At 45.6% G+C, this 26,170-nt stretch overlaps 2 protein-coding genes across 3 annotated transcripts; both read right to left on the bottom strand.

The window, feature by feature from the left end:
• Positions 1-249: 249 nt before the first annotated feature.
• On the bottom strand, positions 250-16,001 carry LOC129383432 (monocarboxylate transporter 3-like). The gene is made up of 4 exons (XM_072290121.1): positions 15,956-16,001; positions 11,468-11,705; positions 10,725-11,227; positions 250-404 (listed from the first exon to the last, which is right to left on the bottom strand). Exons 1-4 carry the CDS (start codon positions 15,999-16,001, stop codon positions 250-252), a joined length of 942 nt encoding a protein of 313 aa, XP_072146222.1.
• Positions 16,002-18,246: 2,245 nt separating this feature from the next.
• On the bottom strand, positions 18,247-25,413 carry LOC126526387 (monocarboxylate transporter 12-like). 2 transcript variants are annotated; one of them, XM_055068081.1, is made up of 4 exons: positions 24,920-25,413; positions 24,194-24,337; positions 22,170-23,156; positions 18,247-19,367 (listed from the first exon to the last, which is right to left on the bottom strand). In XM_055068081.1, exons 1-4 carry the CDS (start codon positions 25,137-25,139, stop codon positions 19,186-19,188), a joined length of 1,533 nt encoding a protein of 510 aa, XP_054924056.1. In that variant the 5' UTR covers positions 25,140-25,413; the 3' UTR covers positions 18,247-19,185. The 2 variants fall into 2 exon arrangements, with proteins under 2 accessions (XP_054924056.1, XP_072145751.1); XM_072289650.1 differs by having other exon boundaries at positions 19,283-20,646.
• Between the last annotated feature and the right edge of the window lie 757 nt (positions 25,414-26,170).

Raw genomic sequence — 26,170 nt, 5'->3', positions numbered from 1 at the left:
GTGTAGTAGTCCGAATAGTGAAATTCACCAAGACGCACACTGTCGCATGGAGACAACTCAACGAAAATGCAGTGCTGCTGTCATGAGGGAAGTGCTTGATCAAAGGGAGGTTACTATACAAAGAGCAGGAGTTCGCGAATGTGCCACCACACAGTTTGATCGTTACCCACGGCCGCTGTAAACGTGTCACCGCCAACTATCATTTGCTGCTGTTTTGCCCGGCCGCAAAAGCTACGTCCCATTTTTCTTTCAGAGTTCCTCCGAGCATAGATTCGCCTCTGTGGGCGATACCGGGTTCTTGCCGTTACGCAGCTTCAGCATCCAGACGACCACCAGCAAACCATTGACGGCGGCTGTAGAGTGAAGGAGACCGCTGTAGGATCCATGCCTGTCTCGGAAGTATCCTGGAAATAGGAGAACCACGTAAAGTTGCGCGAACATCTGTGCAAAAAAGCCAACCTTGCGCTTTCTTTTCGTTTATAGTTTCAGGAATGCGTGATTTAGATTTAGCGAAATACAAATCTTATTGAAGGTAGGAGAAAAAAAAAAAACGTGGGAATGAAAACAGCCTGTGTGTTCTTAAACTCATGGCGGCGTGAAGATATTAGTTTTTTTCGACTCGCCTTGACCTTTACGAAGAGATGCTATGCAATATGCATAGAGATCTGGCAACGTTGACTAAGTCCGCTGTTTTTCCTGAGTCATAGCTGCGAAGCGCCTTTATGCTGTGCGGCCCAGTGCGGCTCGCCTATCGTCCCCTTGTGGCTACTCATGACTCCACAATGCAATAGTCCCTGTCCTAATCCAGCAAGTAATGAACAACGAAGGTCAATGTGGCCCCGCGAATCAACGTAGCCACAGCTGCTGCTGGTCTTTGAACCTTCGAATGTCCGTCAGGCCGGCATTCTCAAGAGGTGCCCTGCATTGAAACCGAAACGTTTGAACAGTCTCTTTTCACGGAAACGTGCGCTTCAAACATGAGCTCAATACCATAAACAATTGCTGATACCGCCTGTAATTTTGGAGTGAAGCCTTGAAAGCAATCTTGCATGGAAACGCTGTTTTAAACAAAGTCCCAGTTTCAGTGCGTTAGCTTGAAAGGCGGCTCCTGTTAAAAGAATTCAGTGCCCTTGCACTCTGTGAAGAAGGATGACCAGCGAAGCTATATGGCCCTATTAATGGCGAATGGCACCTCCGCCGCTGCTCGGCCGGGTATTGTACTATATTCGGGATCAGCCCACGTATGGGGAGTGCTTAAAACCTGCTTCAACTCCGCCGCGGGTCGGCCTAGATTGCACTATGGTCACCTGGTAGTGCCGCTCAAGAAAACAGCAGAAATAGCCAATGAGCGTTGATGTACGCAGCTGCTCGGACAGTCCTGAGCCAGTACGGGACGACAAATCGAAGAGCACCCACTGCGAACTCATCTTGAAGGACATACGGTGTGACGGAAGTGAACGTTTAAGGTGATGGCAGTGGCAGGTTGCGACGTCTGCAAGCGGCTGTGTCGCTGAGCCAGCAGCAGCGGACGCCATCTTGCGTAAGCAGCGGCGGCGGGGGAGGCGGCCATCGACGCCGCCGCCGATTCCTTGACCCATGCCTTGACCGCATTCTTGCGCAAGCTCCCTCTGGCGTTCGGGACGAGCAGATTCCATCTTTCGAAACGGCGCGCCGCACAGAAACACTCGCCCATCGCCTCTAGTGTGAGCGCCCTGCTCGGCCTCTCATTCGTTGCGTCCCCCCCCCCCCCCCCGGCTTCTCCTCCTTCGCCGTCGCTTCTCTTCTTTGTGAGAGAGCAGCTTCATAGGTATGCCCATCTTATCGGTGGATCGGACACTAATTGCGCCGGCGCACAACGCGCCTTTCAACTAGGAGTGCACGTGCACGTCAGAGCAAAAATCATCGCTATGCGCAACCAATTCCCCACTGCGCGCCTCCTCACCCAAACACCCGCCCCTCGACGGGCGTTATTGACTCTCTAGGTCTCGCCTAGCCTGTCCTCCTCTCCACTTCTATTTGCATAGCTGCCCCGAGTTTTCAGCGGTCGCCGGGTACCGCTGCAACTCAAGCTTAAGCAGCTGCGCTGTTAAAATCGACACAGCGCTATTAGTGCAGATCGTAGAAGGTGATAAAGCTCCATGCACACAACCAAGGAGGACTGCGGTGCTACCCTCGCGCTGTATTCTCGCTTCGATCTTGTGAACTAAAATTGTGCGCATCACGTCCCACATGCGTGTCAAGTGAAAAAGGAGGAGAAAGGGGATCGGCAGGTTGAGGGTCAGGTGTACCTTACCTTGATCCGTGCGCTGTTATCTGCCGTTCGCCGCCGCAAGTACTAAGGTTTCGCACAATAGAGCGTTGCGTATTTTCTCTCCGACCCGTATTCCGTACACTGCTTGATTCCGGCGCCGGTTTTGTGCTTCAGGTGTTCGTAAATATAGAGGACTTCGCTGTTGAAGACGCTCCTGCTCATTGCACAGCGCAATGCCGTGAACAACGCTGAAACGGGTGGTTAGGCGCACTCACTATTCGAGGCGATTTCCGTGAACATCGCGGTGCAATACAAAAGGTTTCCTTCATTTTTCTTTGTCTGGAAAATATATAGAGGAAACATATATAAGTGTGCTGCAACAACCCATGTGGTGTTCTTCCTTTAGCTTATAAAATAATATTTCAGTCGCTCTAATGCAAAATTGACTGGAAATTTGCAAGTGCATTGTATATAAGAGAAAAAGTGCCTTCGCGTTCAGGGCGCGTTCCTCGCGGCGCATATCCAGTGACTTAAGATGGCATCAAAAAGGTTCGCTGAACGCCAGCACATACCATTGGAACATACTCTGTGCTCAAAGTTGTCGTCAAAGAGTTTCATTGAACAGCGCTGCCTACCCAGTCCCTTATGTACAGTGACTTATATCGCAGGGAAAGAGGTTGATTGAAGAAAGAGTTTGAATAGAGGAAGATGGTCGGCAGATATGTTGGTGCGACTGCAGGTTTTGAGCCTTGTTCCCTTAGGACAGCGGAACGGTGCTCTAACCATTCGACCATGGTGTACACAACGACACAGGTTGGAGGGACAACGGTTAGTTACAAGCATATATGCAGAGATAAATAGCCCCCGGAACATCCGTGACGTACCCTAACAATGCTCCCGCATAAAACTTCCTTTAAATTTATCCGATGCTGCGCTGAATCGAACCCAGGTCCCACGGTTTGCTCAAGGACAGCAACACTTAAACTTTAGCAGGCTGTGCCGAAAATGCAGTGAGTGCATTTGTGGCACAAACGCACCGGAAGCGAGAAAGGGAAGTCTGGCTGCCGCATGATGCGTTTCTAAGCATTGGCACGCACCGGCACGGCATGCGTTTTGGAGGACATGTGCAAACTTCATCCGCGACGCCACTAGATGGTGCCGAGTGTTTTTAGCAACGTCATCAAGTGGAGTCCCACTACAGTACATAACACAAAACTGACACAAAAGTGCTTTCGACGTAGGCAATGCGTTGTGTTGCAATACATAATCAATCCTAATCGTATTGCCGTGAAATGAGACATCGTGAAAGGGGTTCTGCCGGTTCTTCTTTGTTTCGAGTTGAAAATTACCCTGTTTACTCGATTGTAACACGAGATTTTTTTTCATTATTTTCGTTGCTTGAACTCGACCCTTGGGTTATTTTCGAATAACGGCAACATTTTTGATTTTGAAAGAACTATTCTAAGTTCCACGGTTTGAAAAGTTACGTTAGCAACCTGCACTTTTACGTCTCGATTTAATCCATAGACAAGTCGACCGAAGTCAACTCTTTTTTGCTTCATAATCAGAAAGTGGTTTTGGCACGTAAAACCCCATAATTCTTTTACCTTTTTTTTTAATCGCTGTGCTTGTTACCGATGTTACATTTACGGTGCTTCATTGCGCTGCGGCCTTAGGCGTTTTGACTGCGTTCATTCGCAGCGTTATCGCGACGCAGAGCGTTTGGTATGACGGCCGCTTCGAGAGACCAGGAATTTTGATCGTTGAGGAGCTGGGAATCTCCGCCGCGGCTCGGCGGATCGACGTCACTAAGTTGACCAATCTCGAGTGGTGGCGCCAATGGCAGGTGTTTTGTAAATGCGGCGCTGGTCGGAAGAGCCTCGTAGTGGCCTGGTACTGTCCCCGAATGAAATGATTGTGGGGTCTTTTAAGAAGTACTTAGTCGCAAACCAGCTCAATGACCGGGATGAATTTATTCTCGGCAGATCATTTTCGGAAACGGTCTGGCTTTCGCAAAACGTGACTCGTTGGGACAACGAACCCCTCGAAGTATACGGCCGACCACGCTCGTGGCGCTGATCCCAAGCTTGGCTTCGCGCCAGAAGCACTTTTCGAGGACGCTTTCGGTGCTTAGTTAGGCGAAATATTGAGGAAGTGACATTATCTCCCAGAGTGATCGCCCGACAACATCGCCCAGGGAAAGCTCGATCTCCTTCTCAATCGACGGTGATAAGCGGAGAGAACTCTTTTTCGAATTGATTCCTTGAATAAAGGTACCATTTTCCTTACTGTTCATCTCGCGTTACATTGACAGTTTTATATGATTTATTTTATATTTCGCGCACTGCAAAGTCAACCTTCGCGTTACAGTCATGGTCGCAATACATTCAAGTAAATAGGGTACTTCCATGCCGAAATTTTGGTTGCTGTAGGACTCTTTTGTTTCTGTTCAGTTAGATGTCATGATGGTACGCACGCTCATTAAGACGTGAAATAATGGGACAGCCCTTTTAGGCTTGAATTTTAATGCGATTGGCAATCTGCGAACTTCAGGCACTTTCACGAAGTTGCTTGTTTGCGCCTTTTAACGTTTTACCGCCAACTTGGGTCACTCATTCGTTCATGTTTAATTGGTGTATTAGTGGACAGCTGCGTTGAAAGACGAGCGTTTGAACCCAACCATCGGCCAAATCGGTTGCTGCAGAGTATGTCGTCAGTGCCTACCAAAATCTATAAAATATTCGGTGCTGGATGGAATTAAACCCACGACCACACACACACACACACATTATATATATATATATATATATATATATATATATATATCGTGAGATGCGTTCTGCGGAAATTTTCGCGGCTACAGGTTTAAGCGGCTCGTTGCGCGACGGCCTTGAAATAGGCGAGTGGTACCAAAAAACCACGTCGCCTTCTTCGCGCGACCAGCCGCTAGAGAGGGCAACGAGTGGCTCACGCATAGAGTCACTGGAAAAAATTTCAGTGTACCGCATTCGTTTTCCCCGCGCCGCCGACGGGTTCATTGGCCCAACCGTACCACGTGACTTTGGGGTGCCATATACCTTCCAAGCGCCGGGCGGGCCGGCTGAGGTAGACCGCAGGCAGCGCAGGTTCCCTACGTTTCTTTTTTTTTGTGTGTGTTCCGATCGTCGCGCTCGGGTTTGACTGCAAAGAAATCATGCCTGGCTGCTGCGCCTTCGGATGCAGCAACCGAATTGAGTGTGGAAATACTTTTTTGTAGATTCCGACCGCTAAAAATGACCGAGAGCGTCGTTCTGCGTGGTTACACAGAATCGGCCAGGAGAACTTCAAGCGTATATACAAAATACACCCGCGTGTGCGAGGTATAAGTACACCTTGCTTTTGCGTTTCGGCACTGTTTTAGAAGATATTTCAGCGAATTGCACGCGGCGTTAGCGATGCTACGAAAATAGGAGTTCATTGCAAGGATCGTTCGCGTCTTGCACGGGTACACGGGTACACGTGTACGCGTTTGCTGCTCAACACACGCGGTTATTGCGTGCTCGTGGCACGCGAAGGCACATTTGCCGCGCGAGAATTCCCCGTCCTCCCGTGCACCAGGTAATCGCATGATTTCTACGCGCACGTGAACGTGCTCTCGCCTCGAGTCACTCGACCTATATGGCACTTGTTTTTCGCAGATGGTGACGATCGCAGTCAATAAACACATGGTCGATACGAGGCCCATGATACTTCCTTTTTTCCACTTATCCTTTGCTCATTTATACATACACATTTCGAGCTTGAAACAAATGGCCAGGTGACATTCACAACACATGCTTCAAATTTTGAGCTTGTAAGCCGAGCACATGCAAAGAAAGTCCGAATACATATTACGTTTTATGTTGAAATGCTACGGTGCATATCCAAATAATGTTGTGCTTGATGCATAACAAGAAATACAAAACAACAGAACACCCAGTATCTATAGTTTCACTCTGTCGCTATGCATGTTACATAAACCGCTCTAAAAGCACAAGAATTTTATACATCGCATATGCAACTTACAAAAATAAGTGCTGCGTCACCAGCGGTCGTTCCTGCAGTTTTTTTTTTTTTTTTTTTGCGCAGGCAGCAAATCTTGGCAGTCTAAGAAAACAGTCATAAATATGTTGAGAATAGTAGCCGTTCATGAACGCACTAGACAGTCGCGTTCATAAATTGCAATGTAGCAAACTCTCGCTCATTATCAGTGTACAGATGTACATATACGTTGCTCTAATCACGTAAATGGCTCATATTGACCTTCCACAAGATTTAGTGCGCAAAATGGTCATCGAAGTTGGTTTTCACGCCTGCTGTGCGCAGATCGTCTTACGATCACGGCCGAACACTGGTACGCACACGGTAGTCGCAGTGTGTCGTGCGTTTACGGCGGACGAAGTCACCCGGCAGAATCGAGAACGCGCGGTATCCGTTTACAAACTAAATTGAATGTATCCGATTTACCTTGTGAAATTATACAATGAACGTACGTGCCTGTGACACTGTCAGCTGTTAGTTTTGTTCTTCTTGAAAACATTCAATAGAAGCCGACGGCGGTCCACGATGTTCATGCCCAAAAGCACTAGCTTGCCTGATTCCGGCTCGAAGTGACGAAAAGTTTCCTTCGTAGCTCGCTCCGCGGAAGGAAAAAAAAACGCGTCATAAGCTCCCGATAGCAGTGTTAAGCTGCTGCCCACAATCGTAGCACAGTTCCAGCAGTAAACACGATCAGCGTGCAAAACAACCACCGGCAGCATTACTTCGCACAAAATAACATTTTAGTTTAGTTCTTAGCAACCATTATCTCCGGGCACAAAGTACTTGTACTTCATTAAACACTCAACCCGATGTGTCACCGAATATCAAGCTCTTCCAACACGGCGGCCTTCCCACGACGCAGTCGACTTGTAAGGTATATGGCGGTGGCCGCCAAGTGTTGCCAGTCAAATCCCGACCTTTGCGGTACTCTGAAATTTTTTCCAGTGACTCTACTCACGCAAACAAACAGGTGTCGCGTTGCTGACGTCACGCAGCGGCGGCGGCAGCGGCGGCAGTTGTGGCGTCAGTCGATTGCGAAGCGAGAGAGGTGGCGATGGAGGAGGCTTAGCGGATTGCACGGTCGTCCTCGGAAGTACGCTACGGCCGAGAATGCCCGCCATACGAGGAACGGAATGCGACGTGCGAGGCGGTGGGAGCAAGGCGTTCGACCGGGAGTGCTGAGACGATGCGAAATTGTGCTCAGCTTGTGTTACACGTTTGTAACACATACTGATGGCAAGCATGCTGCACCTTTAGGTAGTGTATTAAGTGCTCGCATCTGTCCTCTAGGAGGCCGACCTAAAAGGCCACACGTGCACTTGACACTGCGGCTCGTTATGCCTTGCAAGAAGTCTTTCCCCTCCGACCACATAACTTAATGCATTACCATCTGTGTAGCAGGCTTTCGCCTTCACGCGTTACAGCAGTGTAACATGGTGCATAGCGTTTGATATTGTGTTTGATGCGCCGGTAAGTTTCTGTTGTTCATGAAAATCTAACCAGCCGAAAGTCATAGGTGTTTCACTTTCTGCCTCAGCATTAATTATTGCTAATTTTCCTGGCGATGATAAGTTCATCGCATACAATCGTCCGCTGGTGTAATTTTACCGCAAGCCGGAAGGTTATTTGGAGATTAAATGACCAAAAAATGTTCACCACGGTAACTATACTTGCTACCGCGAAATTTGAGCGAGGTTTATACGGGTTTTCATTTCGCGACATATTGAGGCATCGCACCCATCCCCGCACCGACTGGCAGAGCCGAGACGTGTGGTGCAATACTATATAGACCGGTAACACTGTTGCCGCTTCCCTGCAACTCCAGCATATGCAACCACAATCTTTACCGGGAAACGCTTGCGGCGAACGCTATGCGAGAAGGCGAGCTTTTCGGTTATTCTTTTTTTTAACCCCCACTCGGCCGCCGGCACCGCGAAAAAATTGAAAGTTTCTGGTTTTGTTTTTCCGCCTTGCTCAGCTGGCACCACCGCTGCCGCTAATGCGCGGGTGTCTTTTATCGCCCCCAGCTCTCCGCGTTCGCTCTTTCACTCTTCACAGCGCTCGCTCGCTCGGTTACGCCGAGGGCCAACGCCGACGCTCGCTGCAAGAACGGACGCCTAAGACCTGCGCTCTAAAAAACTGGACAGGCATCTCAGCAAGCGCATCCGTGCCAGAAGCACAACTTTAACTGGCAGGATAAGAAAAAAACACTCAGCCTAGAATTCTTTACTGCTTTCTTTTATTCCTCATATCACACGAATCCATAACAAACAAAATTTTAAAGATTACCTAAGTAGGGAAAACGCAATAGATCATAAATAATATTGACCTAGCGAATAAGGAAAAATGAAGGGTCATAGACTGGTGTTTCGTAGCAAGGTGTGTCATCGAGATACAACTCTATGGAAGTAACAAATAAGACCCTGCTTAAAGAAACTAAAACAAATTGCAATGGAAAAAACACGGCCACCACCTGTTCTAAGAGACCAATTAAGGGTGCAAGTATTTTCGCCAAAACATATGCTACTACTGGCGGTGGAATTTTTTTTTTTTTAATGGGAAGCTTTAGCTCGGGTGCTCCTATGTAAACGCATGTAAAAGGAGAATTCGTTTTTCTCAGCAACCACTGCACCACATTTGCCTTAATTTGTTGCATTTAAAAGAAAAACTTAAAATATAGTGACTGTTAGCTTCGAATTTTTCATTTAGAACGTCAGTCTTTTCTTCAAAATTGGCAAAAATCCTCAGTTTTCAGAAAACGAAACTATATAGTTCACAACTTTGTAACTCCGCAACGAAAAATGATATCACAATTATGTGAATTGCATCTGATAGTACATCTAAGGCGGACAAAATTGATATGGTCAACATGAATATCAAAAAATTTTGCAACGTGAAAATACAGCTTTTGCAGAACCCCTGTACAAAACGTAACAAATTTACGTAAGATATACAATGGCATATCTACTTTGTCCACTTTTAATGGCCTAACGGATGCCGTTTACAGAACCGCGATATCTCGTTTTTATGCCGAACTATTAATTTGTAAACTTCGTGCTTCTGTTTTTCTCAAGCTTTGCAATTTTCGAAAATTCTAACAAAATTTAGGCCCTTAATCGAAATTCGGCTTCCAACAGTCACTATAATTTAACTTTTTTTCTCGAATGCAGCAAATTTCAATAAAATCGGTCCAGGGTTAACTCTGAAAAACGGTTTTGCGTTTTAGATGTATTTTAATAGGCCGCTTTGGAGTTGGGCCTGAGCTAAAGCTTCCTCTTCACTCTTGAGCAGGTAGATATACAGAGGTAAACTTCAAGCCGCAGATTTATATTTGGATGTATGTAGTTTTCGCACATCTTGTTGAAAGGCCAAGAATATTGTCGAGCTGCCAGATGAAGGGTTAAATAATAAATTGCACTACATTTTTCTCTGCAGGAAATAAATGGTAAAGTGTTGGTAATTTTCCACCTACTGCCGTAGAACATAAACGAAAAGAAACGGGGTTAACCGAGGGGCCCGATCTTTATTAGTCATATCATAAGAAGCCAACAAACACCGACATCAAAGACAACATAGGGGAAATTACTTGTGCCTAATAAATGAAATAAAGAAACGAGAAATAAGTGGAAATGAGAGTGAATGAAAAAACAAGTTCCCGCCGATGGGCAATGATCCAAGAATCTTCGCAAACTAAGGTTCTGGGATCGTTCCCCACCTGCAGCAAATTGTTTTTTTCATTCACTTTCCTTTCCATTAACCTATCGTTTCTTTGCGAAGGTTGTGGGATCGTTCTACAACTGCGGCAAGTTGTTTTTCCATTCACTTTCACTTCCTTTAATTTATCGTTTCTTTATTTCATTTATTAAGCACAAGTAATTTGCCCTACGTCGTCCTTGGTGTCACTGTTTCTTGGCTTCCTTTGATATGCCATGGAACATTGTGTTTAAATTGAGGACCAGCTGGAAACTAATCAGATGGAAATGTTTAGCCAAATCCATGCTTCAAGAAGTATTCAAGTTTTTGTCTTTATTTAGTCCGGCATTGTCCTTTATGTTGTACTTTCATCGCTCATCCATGATTTCCATTCCCTTATTATGCTCCTCCAACTGAAATGCATAGTTTACCTGGCTCAAAGAATACAAGTGCTGTGGTGTCGAATGTTCTTGGCTCGCGTGGACAGCGTTGCTAATATGGAGGTCACACTACGAGTGTATACTGGAGTTCTCGTGGTCTTTTCAGCGCGTCTTGCGCCCTTACTAGCACAGCAGAACGTGAGTGGTCCTGATATATGATTTTTATCTAATTTACTCTGGCACTGTAATAGCTCTAGTATGTTACTCTGCCACCTAAACATTGCATTTCTGAATGAAGCACAACCTATGAAACACTACGTCGTTGACAAGTGCAAACTTACCAACGATTGATGGGCGCAGAAGCAACGCTACGCCATTGCAGAAGTAGATTGCTCCCATAACGACGGGAAGCTTCTTGAGACCAAAGTCTTTCGCAATCATGGGGCCTTGAAGGGCGATTCTTGAGCCGCATGTGAGGCCCATCAGCGCCGAAGCGATCATCATCATGTGGAAGGTTCCAAACCACGCGAGCATTTCGAAAGCGGCCCCTTGCGCAAGATACCCCAGGAGCATCACGGACTCCAGGGACAGAATTTTGGTGTCAATGATGACGCCGCTGAGGGCTCGGCAGACTATGTCACTGGCAGAGAAAGCGTGAAGAAGGTAAACTGAGCTCGAAGGTTGAACGCCGTGGTCACCTGCTAGGTCTATTGACAGCATGACATATAACGCCATCCCGAAGCTCACAACCGGGAACGACACAGCGCTCACCAAGAAGGACAAGGTAACGAATGGTGCCAGCCCACGCTCGAAGCAGCCAACGACGTTCTTTCTCTCTGGCCTGCTACTTGCCAAAAAGCGGGAGCAGATGGATGTGCCATTAGTATTATTGAAGCTTACACTTAGCACATTTTCCTCTTCACTCCTTTTATCTAAGAAAACATGCAGTGCGTCGGTACCTTCAACATATTTCTCCATATTCAATTCTTCTGAACTATGATCCCCGCCTACAGGACTGGTCGGAGTGCCAACAGCGGTGAACGTTCTGCTTCTTCTTTTGCTCGACGATTTGTGCTTCTCTAACCATGGTGGGTCTCTTAGAGTGACGCAACATGGAAAGGCGTTCATCAAGATGGCTCCGTAGAGTAAGAACGCTGCGTGGACGCCATAGCGTGAGTAGAACAGTTCGATAAGGGGAGGAAATACGATGGTGTTGAGTCCACCAACGGCGAACATCAGGCTGCAGGCGGTGGCCCTTCGCTTCTCAAAGTACTGTGCCACGAGCACGTTTGAAGCAATGTAGAGCCCCGAAAGCGTGGTCCCTGAAATTGTGAATGAAAAAAGCTTTTTCATTTTCTCAAACCTCATGAGGGCGTCGGAAGCATAAAGCACTGCAATGTAGGACGAATGTCTGTGCGTGCATGATTTTTTTTTTCTTAAAGGTAAAGGATTTGTACGGTCCTCTAAAGTCAACTCCTAGTTAAACCAGCATTAAGAGAAAGACACAGCAAATCGTCTTCGAGGACTATGCGCAAATCTGAACCATTTAATAAAAAAAAGAATTTTTTTACTTTACGAGTGCACGAGGTACAAATTAAGATCGTGAGAACCCTCTACTTCAGGGTCCAAGAAATCTACAAGTGCACATCAACTTTCGTTTGACGGAACATAACTTGTGTACACATGTTTCTTGTTGGATCAGAACATCTGTGCTCGTGTGAGGGATTCAAATTTGTGTAGCAGTGGATTTGGCAAAGGGCAATTTTCTGACCGATCACTTTCTTCATAAGAAGTGGCACATGGCCCAGAAAAATTGTGTTCATATTATTACAGAGTACTGGGCATGCTGCGCAAAGCACTGGTTGTGGTTGAATAAGGTAACTATAATCAACGCGTACATGTTTAGGCGTCGATTGCGACTGCCTGACGAATAGTACAAGAAAGGACTTATCTACAGCGTTGGTCGCACTGCCTTCAAAACGGGCTCACATTACAAATTACAAAGTCGTCGTGCACTGATTTCCGTACTGACGGGCAAGTCGCTCACATTGAAATATCTCGCATTGACCCAATTTTGATGACACTATTTCTGGTATCAACCAAGTTTACTAATAATTCGTCGCTAGGATCGAGCCAGGTTATCTGCGAGAGAGAAAACGACGACGCACCAAATCACGAAGAGGTTGACAAGAGAAAGCATCGCTTCAAAACAAGCAATTGGACATAATCCAGCAACGCTTACGGTCACCATTTTGCTCTGACATTATTTTGATGTCTCATGATGATCTACCGGATGTTTTTAATAATAGTTGAGCTATCCATATATCAGTAGGTATCCCTTTCTACTGAGAACAACATGAGGGATGAAAATACTTTCTCTAGAGCAACTGCTTGTCCTATATTTAATATTCGTGAGAACGCCTGAGTGGTTCGGTAGAAGCTGCGCCCACACTATCTGTGCGCGAGCACAGGTTTTCGTAGTAGCGGCCACCACGTTAACCAGAAGACAAGTACGGAGTCAGAAAACTGCAAAGAACGTTAGACCTTTTCAAGCGGAAGGCCTTTGAACATGATTAGAATTGTTAGCGCTCAATCACTGATGCAGTAATTCAAGCATAATATGCTTATTATTCCCCTTAATCATTTGCCGGAGTGCAGATTTTCCTGCTATATAGATTGAAGGCTTCCACTGCTTGGGAAAGTTATGTATCCGCATTTTATTTGCCAACAGCTGCCTAATAATTTCCGTAATGATAATAAACGAGAAGAAAAGGGTTAACCGAGGGGCAACATTGATGCCTTCGGGTAGCATGTGTCGGTTTATTGACCAGTTGCCTTCACCCAAAAAAATCACGTTCTCGTGACGCCTGCGGCTATACTGTACTAGAATAATTATTCTAGTACACTATACCTGCGGCAAAAAGGACGTGCCACGTCCACTTTCGAAAATTGGATAAATTGCCAACAAGTTAGGCTTGACGACGTAAAGAAGTTAGGCAATAAGTGACTAGTGGCAGAGCCCATCGCCTGGCTTCTGCACTGTTGTCTTATGTTTGAATTGAGGTCGGCGTAAGGTTATTCCGCATCAATGTGGCCACGTGCAAAAGGTGGCCAGCAGGGTCACGGTAGTCACCCGGCTGGTTTCAGGTGACTCCGCTTGTATCGCAGATAATACTAGCCAGGGAGCAAAGAAGTGGGAGCGCAGCCGAGGACGGCAGAAGACCAGGTGGGGTGATGAAATTTAGAAATTCGTAGGCGCTAGTTGTAGTCGGTGGGCACAAGACAAGGGAATCGGCGATTGCGAGGAGAGGCCTTCGTCCTGCAGTGAAAATAAGCATAGGATGATCATGATGTCAGTTATGACTGTCACTGCCTCGCATCTTGGGCAGACAGCAGGGCCGATAGCTTTAAAAGGCTCTTACGTTTTGCTTATTCTTAACAGTAAATGGCAGCGAATCTTGAGGCGTTAGATACCGTTAGTGGAGGTGGCCAGCGAATAGCGAAAATCACGTGCGAACGAAAATCTGTGATGCGGCCTCAGATTTTCGCCGTTTTATACAGCGCACTCTGGGAAAAAGTAGTGGTTGTTGCGATATTATAACCTTACAAGTGCAACTTTTTACGCAGCGGAAAAAAGAAAGTTTCACTGTTTCCGAGCTTCACGCGGTCATATCTGGAATTCGAGATTTCCAGTGGAGAGCAATAAACATTTATCGCGCCTCTCATCGCACGAGTGCCCGTTGTATCTTCGTCGCTCTTTCAGGGCCAGCGGCTATCATCTTTACAACAGCTGCCAGCGATAGCTCTGCTTATGCGCGTCACATAGCTGAGGGCCCTCCAACATAAGGCTCCAATAGATATGTGTCCTCATGCGACGTCAGGTACGGGTGCTTAGAACAGCAATATCAGAATGTCCATTGACTGCTACAAAAGTACCATCGTTTACAAGCTCATGCCAGCAGCGGCAACATTCTTATTGGTAGATAAAATTTCCTGTAGCTGTAGCCCTCTTCACCAGCAAAGAATACAGTAAACATTAACTAAATATTACCTTCATGTTTGGGTCGTCCTCCAACTAAGGCCGATAATGAATCTGATGCATGTAGGGAGCAGGAATACAGGGGAAACTGGCTTCGAAAAACGCCCACGAGAGTAAAACAAATTGCAGCCTTGTATTTGAAGCTTAGTACTAAGATTGACAACATGAATCTGATGCGAGCAGGGAGCAGGAATACAGGGGAAATGGTCTTTGAAGAAACACCCACGAGAGTAAAAGAACTTACTACCTTGGTTTGGAAGCTAGGTACTAAGGTATACAACATCAATAACAACCTATGCCGTGAGTATGGTTTCCTTAAGAAGTCTACAGATAATATGAGCGAAAGTTTAGATCAGTACAAGATAATGCTTTGTAATGTACAGAGCGAATTAGGCGAAGTGAAGACGGAAAAAGTCGACCTTAAAGTGAGAGCAGAAAAAGTGGCGGTCTATTAAATATGAGCTTTTGGAACTACAACACCACAGTTGCGGAACCAGTTTTGAAGTGAACGGTATCCCAAGTGTGCCAATGAGTCACTATCGCCAATTGTTACCACTCGGGCAGCGATAGTTACTGGCCAGATAACAATGGCTGATACTGAAGCCGTACGCCGCGTTCTAGCATAAAAGAAACGTCAATCAACCATTATTACCAAATTTAAGTCCTGCGCATCCTGTGGCAATTTGCTTTGTGGAGAAGAACTGGAACCATAAAGTAGGTTGTTGTCTGCAGTGCTTTTGCTTGTTGGGTTGTTCTCTGCAGCCCATGCCTTGCTCTAACGTTCGGTGCGAAACGCTGGTGAATAATAAACGCTTTTACAAGTGGTGGAGGGTGCTTCCGCCGACAACGTCAACCCTGGAACTTTGATGATGATGGTATGGACTGCTTACAAAGCGCCGGGTTCTCTTCACTGGACTTGCGATGAGGCTACAGGCAGGTCCCGATGGCAGAAAACGATCGCAAAAAAACTGTATTTCTTACGACAGATGACCTATATGAGTTCACCGATATGCCTTTCGGACTTTCCAATACGTCTGCTACATTACAAAAGATAAGGGATAACGCTTTGCGCTCCCTTAAATGGATAATCTGTCTATGTTACCTGGACGTCATCGTGGTGTTCGCTCCTCCTTTCGCAACACGCCTGGGCTGCCTTGTGCTCGTACTGAGTTCTTTCAGAAACGAGTCTGCAGCTTAGTCTCGAGATATGTCGCTTTGTCGCACGGAAGGCGACTATCCTTGGCCACATTGTGTCCAAAGATAGCATTTTTCTTTATTCTGAGAAATTACAGACCGACTCTGCGTTTCCTAAGCCCGCTACAATGAATGGGCTTGTCGGGTTGTGCTCTTATTTCCGGCGCTTCATTCGAAAATTTGCATCGATCATATAGCATCTCACGAAACTGCTTCTTGCCGCAAAAGACCTCTCATGGTGGTCCCCTACCTCCGACCATGCGTTCACCACCCTGTGCCGTTTTCGCATGGCGCTATTCTTCACTATTTGTACCCTCAAGCTCTTACTGAAGTACATACCAACGCAACTGGTATAGGTTATGGTGGTGTTCTTAGATGGCGTCATCCTGGCCACGAAGAATACATCGTGGCTTATGTGAGCAGCACGTTGACCAAGGCGGAGGGCAATTACAGCGTCGCGGAAAAGGAGTGCTTAGCCATCGTCTGGGTGATTGGCTACTTCCGCTCTCATATATATGGCAGCTCTTTTGACATAGGGTACGACGACCATACGCTCTGTTGACTTTGGAATTTGTAAGACCCATCTGGCCGCCTCGCTCGCTGGGCCGTGCGAATTTAAACGTACGGTTTAACCGTGGTGTATAGTTATGGGCGGAAGTATTCCGATGCTGAGGCTCTTTGTCGCTAACCTCTGTCGCTCGATGTCACTCGTGAGTCCCCTGTGAGCGTACGTTGTCTTCTCTTGACTTTGACACTATTGCTCAGGAACACAAAAGTGACGCCTGGACTGCAACCCTTGTCAGCCTTCTCTCGGATAACTCAACACTTGTGGCATGTCAAACACTTTGGTGCCCAGTTCATTTCGTCATCCGTGGTCGACTCCTGCGCTGACGCAACTATACCCCAGAGGGATGTATGTGGTTGCTCATCATGGCGAGAGCCTTGAGATCAGAGATCCGTTCCTCTTTCTGCTCGGACCCCAGTGTGGCCACGCCGGCGTTTTCAAGATGTACGATCGACTTAGGCACCACTCTACTGGCAGGGGATGTTGGTAACTTTTCCCGCTCTCGCCGTGCATGTCAGCAACGCAACTCTCCACTGCACCTCTCAGCACTAAGAAGACTTGTAAAGTAAAATTAGAATGGCAGTGATGTGAGCAAGCGGAACATTTCGCGGACCGAATTGTTTGCTTGAGAATCTGGTACTCACAGAGCGTGGGAGCAAAGAAAAGTTTGGCCATGCAATTAACCAGTGATTTGAGGAAATTTAGAGTATTTCCTTTTCCTGGAAATGGGAGCAAAACGTATATTTATTTTGCAAAGTGAGAACTATGACACCATATCATTTTTCTTTGCGGCTTCCGTCATTTGGAATTCATTTTCGCTAGCGGCTTTCAAGAGCATCTTCCTTGAGCCGGTAAATATCAGCACAAGCTAAGGTGATCAGCTGCACAGTTTTCAAACCGATGTAATTGCGTTCCTACGAATATGCTTCCTGCTTTAGTACTTGATTCTACACAGATTGGTTTCATGACTTCCATATTCCAAGTTCTGACAAGAAATTTGTCGTCAGCGCCTACGAAACATTACATTACATGAATTGAAAAGATGACATGAGGCGAAGTAAATACATCAAATACATATGAAGTGCGATGCTAAATTAGTTCGCCATTTCGGCAATGACCGCCAATTAAAGGGACAAAGGAATGATGCACTTCTCACATAGTCTACCGGCTTCTGTGTTTGCAATATTTAGGGACATGGGCAATATTTAACCCATATCATCGAATTACCTTCGCAGTTCTCGCTTTTTAAACAGGTGATCTGCGACCCCTTAATTGGCAATATGTATTGGGTGCATGTGTTTTTTACACCTTGCCTGTCTGTTTTGTCTACCGATATTTGTATAGATTATTCCTCAAGGTGCTGGCTATCGCTCCACTGAGTATTCACTGAATATTTATCCTACATAGACGTTCAGTTAGGTTGGTTAATATCAGCGTGCCTTTCGCAGAGTGCAATCATGTCTCACAGGTAAGTATTTCAGGAATGTCAATCTCCAAAGTTATGTTGTCGGGGTGGTCTTGAGAGCTGAGATCTTTGTCTGAGTTTCAAAACAATGTTTATATTGGAGGAAAAGTACAATGCTTACTCCAGTTCTAGATATATCATTTTCGGTGTCAGTGACATCATTCTAAAATAGTGATATTGTAAAATAGGAGGCTTTAATTTACACGCAACTCTCATGTATTTATTTGGATGACCAGGCCAAGAAGCATAATTTCTTTAGCTGGCATGAGTGGCCTGTGAGACTAGCCGTCTTATATCCTGTTGCTCAGGAGAACCGTGTAGGATATATGAATTAAAATTTCTTGTTTAGATAAGTTGTTTCATAGTGTGCGCACTGTAACATAATAGAGCAACATGACTCCTGGGTACTGAAATATGCATATGCATTCACATCCAAGATATTTTTTTTTGTGATAGAAAACTGATTTCAAGCAGAGGGCTGTTTGCCTATGCTTAGAATGTAGGTGTTTCAGAAGTTACGTGTTTGACGGAAGCCCCTTTGGTCGGGATGGAAAATGGTGAGAAGGAAGAAAAGAAACCGAGGTACTACGCTGAACAAAGTAAAATGTATAAGAATGGATGTTTTTAATTAGAGAATAATAAGAATAGTGTTCACAGGTGAACCTATTGCTACGATATATTGTATTTAGACTTTAGGGCGTGCTGACTACACGTGTAATCTCAGGACGGTATGTTTTATATTTACCCCCAAAAATGCACGCACTAATGGGTGACGCTTTAAAGGGTAGTGTTTGAGCTTTCCATCTGGATTCCGATGGCTCCAATGAGCGTGAATGCCAAATGTGAAATGCTGCGTTTTTAGTTTTACCATAAACGATTATTTCTCGTATTGTGATCGTGAACAGTAAACCGTCATTCAGTCAGTGGTATTGAATATGTCCCCCAAGGTGTAGTCAGTTTGCCAAGCAAGTTCAGGACCGACCAAGAGCAAAGAAGAAAAACAAAGCTCAACCAAAGGCGACCAAGGTAACACTTCGTTTCAGCTCAGCCATTAGGCTCGGGTTTACTTGTATTTCTGCCCTGGCGCCATTCTGATTCTTGTAGATAAGGTATGTGTCTGCCGTAATTTGTTTCTTTGTTCCTTGTCTCACTATGTCTACTTGCATTTGCCAGAGCAGTTAAGCAGTTACACGGATCTACGTGGCAGTGTAGACGAGTCTCACCCTCCCGACACCCCCGTCCCCCAAGTCTGTGGGCCCCCGAATCCAGATGCGTGGTTAACAGACTGCTCATCCGAGACAAAGCCCTGCTTACCTACCCACGCGGCTTTCTGGCCTGGCTAAAATGTGACTCCTGCGTCCTCCTCTCTTATCGCCATTCTTCCGTTTTTAATGCGGTTAGATTGAACCTATAGCCTATATGAAGTAAAACTTCCTTGCTCCGCTTCCACGCTGTTGTTTAAGCCCAAATATTTGGGCTTGACATGTCCGAACCGCACTTCCAATGCTGATCTGTAAGTGCACTTCTTTGAGTCTGGTATTAATCGCTGCTGTTCTTGCTTATAGAGTTTTGTTTTAGGGTAGTAGGTGGAAGTGACGCCGTATTCTTTGATCTCCTCTTATCAACCAGCTTGAGCGTCCAAATGCAAACGAAGAATGCGTTGAGTGCCGCCATCAAATGTAGCAGACCGGTGTAGTCTCCATATGTGTCCCTGTAGTGCCCTGCGAAGTAAAAAGAAAATGTATATTCATATCGCAATATCGAACAATAAATGCCCTACATCATTTAAAAATGATGAATATAGGCAATATAAATCGCACTGTCGGTGCATGAAAAGAGAGAAAGGGAGGGCCGTGTGTGCATATCCTAATCTCACAGGTGTAGATTCCCATATACATGTATAGTCCATTTACGTTAGTTCGAAATTGACGGCAGCGATGAAACTGACGGAATTATCCTGCCGGTTGAATTCTGAAGATCTGAAAAAAAAAAACATCAAAACAGACCGCTCATTAATTTCCCAGCATTTCCCTCATTGTAACGCACCTCAGAATGAAACACGTGCCCGCTTTCTGCGTATAAGGTAGCAAACTAACGTGACAATGACATTAAAGCTCCCAAACAAAGTATCAGTCAGCCCTGCTGCATTGCCCGCGTGTGCTGCGGCAAAAAAAAAAAAAAAAAAATACGAATGTGCGAAGGCGGTTTTGGTTTCGCGTCCGGTTCCATCGCGCATTCAATTTTCATCCCAATGTTCATAGAAGAAAGGTGCGCGTTATGATCGGGTAAATACCCCAATGAAATATTGGGAGCTGCAGCTATTTTTACAGAATGTACACTGTAATACGGCGATAGCGCAGGAGAAATGCTTTGAAACTAGTCGCGTGGCACTTTGTCGTGTCTTGCGGGCTTTCTTTCGGGCTTGGAAAAAGCTTTTGTGTAGCACGTATTGAGCAACAGAAAGCTGGATCGGGAATATTTCAGGATGGTCTACAATTTTCTCATTGACACTTCTCTATTTCTTGAATATGTGTGCCAGCAGACCGTTTTTGACATGACTGACTAAAATAATTGTGTGCACTACAATAGAAAAGCTAGCGTTTGCTACTCGTTTTGTCGGCGGGATAAAAATGAAGCTTCGAGGAGCTCGCTTCTAATTACGTGATTAAGGAGAGATAGCTTTGTTCGGCGTCTACACAGAGTGTTATGACATTTTTGAATTGAAAAAGAAAATTGCATTGTGCCGACGGTCACGACCATTGAAGAAAGTTTACCAATTCTTTTATAAAAATTTTTGAAAATGCGAAGTAGAAAGAAAGGAACTACCAAGTTTACAGCTCCGTAACTTAGCAACAGAATGAGAATAGCATTTCGTACACTGCATCTATTGAAATATGTAATGTGGGTGACGACTCTGAAGCACATAACTAATTTTATTGCGATAGAAATCTTGTGAACACTCCAGGCGCACTTCTGCTGTCGCCGTCGCCGTGATGTTCCCTGTAAAGTGCGAGAGCAATAAAATTGACACTGCACTTGTATGCTGTATGTGCGAATGAAAGCGCCTGAGGGTGAGCCGGTGATTGCGGCTCTTTCTAGAGCGAACGAAGGAAGAAAGCCGAGAGCAAACGCACCGTTTTCCTTCACGCGAAAGGCTGTGGGGGGATGAGAAGGAGGGAGGGGTGGGGAAGGGGGACTGGCGATTGCGGCTCAATCTGGCACGCCATATATTCAGAAAAGCGGGGAGGACGCGCAGGAGGGAGCGGGGGCTGCTTCGACTCCACAAACAAGTTCGTGCTTTGCGTCGCCACGCGTGGTCACGTGCGCCGTATATTGAAAGGGATCTGGGGACGGCTCATACCTTTGTGCGCGCTGTGTTCTAGCCGCTCTTGCGTTGAAGTGATAGACCGCACGATGGTCCCTTCGCTCGCTGCTGCGGCCGTGCTAGCTCACACCAGTGTTTTGACAGCGAATTTCCACGCTCATGGAGAGTGATGTGTTCTTGTTTGCTTGTGCGCCCTGACAACATGCTTCTTAGTTCAGATAGTAAGCGGTTATTTCCAAGTTTATACGTCCGATCAAACTACTATCTTTACTTTGTTACTATGTTTACTATCTTTACTATCGTTACTATGTTACTATCTTTGTTACTATCTACTATCTTTACTAATTTGTTATCGCAATCGATGCTTCGCCTTTCGGGCGTAACTGTGACTTTTGAGTAAGACCTCTCACGAGACCGCCGCATCCTTTGTTACGATTTCCAGTAAGCTCTGCGATCATAAACATACTTCTTTGCGAGATGGGCTATATGAGATACCGTTTACAGTAAGACGATTTTGGTTTTTGGCATAACAATTCAGATTTGTAAATTGTGAGCTGGAACATTTTTTTTGAAAGATTACCTATATCAGAGGAAGTGTGTAAGTACGAGATCATTCATCGAAATTCTGCTTCTTCCCGTCTATAGAGTTAGGTTCACACTCCTAAAACCAAAACTATTAATTTCAATTGGTCCTGTTGTGAGCAATGACAGGATTTCTGCTCTTCACGTGTACATTAATTGGGCTATCATTGATGGACACGAGCAGGAGCGCCTTCGTAGGTGGTTGTCGCACATCTAATGGCTTCATTTCCTACAAGTTTTGTGCTCTCGGACAATCAGCTCTGCTTCAGTATGCGAAGAAGTAACATGCTCTAGCATTGTATGCAGAAAATAAAATGCACAGGTAAGAAAAAAACAGTCATTTCTTCCCACAAAAGAACCTACACCACTCCCTTCTTTGTACAAATAGGCGCTGGAGCAAGTAGCTTGAAACAGTCGAGCCACACTGATGTCGTCATACTTTGTCTAATGAGCGGCCGCAAGGGCTCAGTGATTAGCACGCCCAAGAACCACATGGGACGTTTAGCTGACCACTCAATTTACCGCTTTGTAACTTGATCATACAAGGGAACTCACCCTATTGCAGTGAAATACCATACCAGAAACTTGTAAACAATTATAGCAGAAATATACTTACCGATCAGTGGTGGACGGAGAAGAAGAGATACACCTGTGCAGAAGAACACACCACCCATAATCACCGGCAACGTGCCGATGCCGAAGTCCTTGACCAAGGCGGGTGCCAGGAGGCACGATCTTGACCCATACGTGGCACCCACGAAGGCGGAAGCGGTAATCATTTGCGGTAGTGTATTCGCCCAGACGAGCCACTCGTAAGTGAGTCCCTGCACTGCGAACCCGAGTAGCATGATCGATTCATATGATAAGGTACGCGAATCAATGGCGATGCCCACTACCGATCTGAAGGCGATGTCCGCTGCGGAGAAAGCTTGCAGGAAATAAACAACATTCGAAGGATTAAGGCCACGGTCACTGGCGAGATCTGCCGGAATCAGGACAAAGACGCCAACTGTAAACACAACGGCGGCGTAAGACAATGCGTGAACAAGAAAAGACAATGTCAAGAATTGCCTTGCCATTTTAGGAAGACTAAATGGTAGCAGGACCTTCTTGGCTTCCATCAGTGTAACGGAGTTCTTGCGTGAGAACTGCTCGATATGGGAGATGCTATTTTTGTGTTTAACAGAAGATGGTGACAATTGATCACAGTTTGATATTTGATTTGAGCGCTGAGATTCGTTTTCTTTGTCCATTCCACTGCTGACATCTGCGTCCGCGTTGGCTGATTCAATCAAAACGCACGACACGTTTCCTTCGTCCTCTTCTTCGCATTTCGGCACTCTCCTAGTTTTCTGCTTCGTCAACCATAGCGGGCTTCTGAGAATAATAACGGCTGGAACCGCATTTAGGAGAATCGCCCCGTAGAGAAGAAAAGCACCGCGGACACCGTAAGTTGTTCGGAAGAACTCGAGCAGCGGCGAAATTACGACGGAGTTGATGCCGAAAACGGTGAACACTAGGCTGGTGGCCGTTGCTCTTCGTTTCTCAAAGTGTTGGGCCACCAAAACATTGCAGGAAACGAACAAGCCGCACAACGCACCACCTGCGAGAAAAAAACAACAAAAGTAATATGTTATGATTTCATGCGGTGAATCTTCAAGTTATGCTTCAAGTTATCAACAAATCTTGAGATAATGGTTACGAATATTGCTTTAATGCTATGAAATGCATTGTGACGGAACATATTGGCTTCCTCATCTGTTTACGTTTGCGTTATCTACGATCAACCGAGATAATTCTAATAAGACTTCCACTGTGACTCATTCGCATAGAATGTGTGACATGTCAGAGTGCCCACCAGTTCTCGTGTGAGCGGAATCGGGCGCATGAACGGCAATTTTACTTTATTTTGAGCCTTTTCTAGTATTACAAAAGAGAATAACGACTCCTTTTATTTAGAGAATCATCAAGTTTGCCGTACCAGTACAATCCTTCTATTAACAAATTCTTCAATTTCCTTGCCTTCCAAATGTTATTGGTTTTGCACAATGAATATGAAATTCCTAAAAAGATAATGAGGTTGGTTCGCAATACATTTTATGCTCAGCTGCACATGAGAATGTTTCAGTAGGCGTATTCAAACATTCATTAATTTAACGACTTAATAATCGCACTAGCATGACTACCAGGCTGCCATGTTTGTTGAGCAATGGGACGCACATAGGCAACCCCCACGGCAAAAGTATTGATCATATACGGACCCAAAACACTCGCACACAAAAAACGTTGTCACCATTCTCTTAAGTATCGGTACTGACTGCAAGTAGCACACATTCTCGCATTCCATAGTCTTCAAACTCTTTCGTGTAAAGCTTGGTGCCAGTAACCGCATGGAGGCAAAAGATTTATCACCACGTGGTCTTCTTCATATTATAGACGCAAGAACAAAATTATACAAATGCTCAGGCATTCAGTTCTCTAGTGCTGCCAGTTAGGGCTATTGAACGCGATATCCAGCAGAGTGAACAATTACCAAGAAGCAAATAAATTATAAAATACAACAAAGTAACTGTCACTGCTTCAGCGAATAACGTATACAGGACATATTATAAAGTGTTGACGTTACTAGTCAATGGTTACCATGAACAAATCCAAAGGAAATTGTGATAAATAGCAGACTTTTCGCCAGGAAGCACAGACTCGCCCCAATTCCTGCCAGAGACGAGCACACTAAGAGGACGGCCCGGCACGAAAAACGTTGGCAGAGGTAGCCAACTATCGGGCCTGCATTGAAAAAGAAAACAGAACACCGTAGGCATGCACACAATAAATCAATAGCCCAGAGCATTATTAGGCATCATTTTATGCTTTGAAGAAACAACATACGGTTGTAACACATTTAGAATTCAACAGAGACATGCTCCAAACACAGCGAAGTTATGAAATTAGGCCTTCCAGGTGGTAGTCAAATGTAGGGCTTGGGAAGAACTGTTTAAAGAGTGCAGCCCAGAGATCCACGTTGAGCGTCACGTGGTAATGAGCACGAATGAAAGCACTTAGCAATAAGCGCCTGTCCAGGAAGCGGACATTTGAGTTCCGCCTTTAAAAAGGCATTGAATTTGCTACTAAGCATGACGTAGGTGCATCAGGCTTCTCCTGAAGCATCTACATTGCCTGATTTTTTGTATTTCTTTACAAGATTGATTTGATTTTAGTTATACAACTGAATTCTTATCCTATATGACCTAGTTTTAAACGACTGCATGCCGAAAACCAAAGTTCACTTTCTGGATCGAATAGATGAAGTGAAAACATGTGAAGCAATTAACTATTGTGAGGAAGGAAAATGGGCAACTCATTACCTACCTCCCATAACCGTGAAGGTACCTGCCAGCGACACGGGCCACGAAGCCTCCGCTCTGGTTACCCCGAATGTCTCGACGATTCCGTAGAAGAAGATGCCAGCTATACGGGGTGTCGCCATGCCCAGGAACAGTACCCAGGCACAAAAGAAGGCGGTGATCCAGCTCCACCGAGAGTCGACTCCAAATAGAGGGTCATCCTTTAGCCGCCCTACACACACCATGACGCTTGGCACGGGCTTGTGGCCGTGAGTATCTGTAATCCTGTGGAACCGGAGCGTCGTAACCTCTTCTATGAGCTTCCCAGTAAAAAATGCAAGGATGGTCTATACGTTCGACGTTCACGTTTCTATAGTGGCTATTTTCGACTAAAAAAAATAGTTATTCTCATTGGCCATAGTCGGAGTATTTATGCAGGCATGCTCGATTTTGGCACGGACAAGCTTTCTTTCATACTATGCGGCGCCGAGGCTGCCCGCAAGTTCACTGTACTCTTGCTTTTCGCGCCTCTCCACGGAGCAGTGGTGTGGGGGACGGGCATATCAAGCCGTTGCCGACGCGAAAACCCGTCGACGAGCGATAAGACACTCTGAAGTAGGTGCTGTGGGCTGGCTCTGCCTTATCTCTGGCATACGCCGGTCAAACACGTGCACAAGGGAGAAAAATATAGTAAGTATTGCGACAAGCTACAGAACCTCGCTGCTGTCGTAGGAGATACGTTCATTAGGAACTGCGTTTGGCTGAAAAACAGAAGCAGTTCAGTGATTGAGTTTTACAATGAGGGCGAAGAAATAGCTATCGGCCAGGTTTCGTTTATTTTTTGTTGCCAATGGTCTTTTTACGAAGCGACTGGTTTGCTAGGTTTTAATATTTTCTAGTATCACCATATTTATTAGTGGCAAGAGAGAGTACACGAAGAATAATAACAATATTCATAGGATCAATATTCTATCATACATGAAACAGTTCCACGCCAGCTGCCTTGGCCATTGGCGGCGCTGGCTAACACACTGAGGGCTAATCTTTTATGCAAAAACCCACGAAAGAGGTCTTATCTTATCCTTCCTTCGACCCAACCGTCAATTTCATTGCCTGCCTGCCTGCCTGCCTGCCTGCCTGCCTGCCTGCCTGCCTGCCTGCCTGCCTGCCTGCCTGCCTGCATTTGTACGGTTGTGAATTTGCCTTGGATAATTTTGAATGAGGAGGCATCCACACCATCCTCGGCCAGAGAAACTCTACCTGGGCCTCTACGGTT

The sequence above is a fragment of the Dermacentor andersoni genome, chromosome 8, assembly GCF_023375885.2.
Source record: "Dermacentor andersoni chromosome 8, qqDerAnde1_hic_scaffold, whole genome shotgun sequence".
Taxonomy (NCBI): Eukaryota; Metazoa; Arthropoda; class Arachnida; order Ixodida; family Ixodidae; genus Dermacentor; species Dermacentor andersoni.
The sequence above is the reverse complement of the archived record's forward strand: the minus strand, read 5'-3'. Positions and strand labels throughout refer to the sequence as shown.

Coding starts and splice junctions, on each gene's coding strand:
- LOC129383432 (XM_072290121.1), bottom strand. CDS start 16,001: ATGACGCCATCTAAGAACACCACCATAACCTATACCAGTTGCGTTG. Junction 11,228..11,467: donor ACTCTAAGAGACCCACCATG/GTTAGAGAAGCA, acceptor TTTGGCAAGTAG/CAGGCCAGAGAGAAAGAACG. Junction 405..10,724: donor TCTGCGCCCATCAATCGTTG/GTAAGTTTGCAC, acceptor TCCTATTTCCAG/GATACTTCCGAGACAGGCAT.
- LOC126526387 (XM_055068081.1), bottom strand. CDS start 25,139: ATGGTGTGTGTAGGGCGGCTAAAGGATGACCCTCTATTTGGAGTCGAC. Junction 24,338..24,919: donor TACCTTCACGGTTATGGGAG/GTAGGTAATGAG, acceptor TTTTCAATGCAG/GCCCGATAGTTGGCTACCTC. Junction 23,157..24,193: donor TTCCTTTGGATTTGTTCATG/GTAACCATTGAC, acceptor TTTTTCTCGCAG/GTGGTGCGTTGTGCGGCTTG.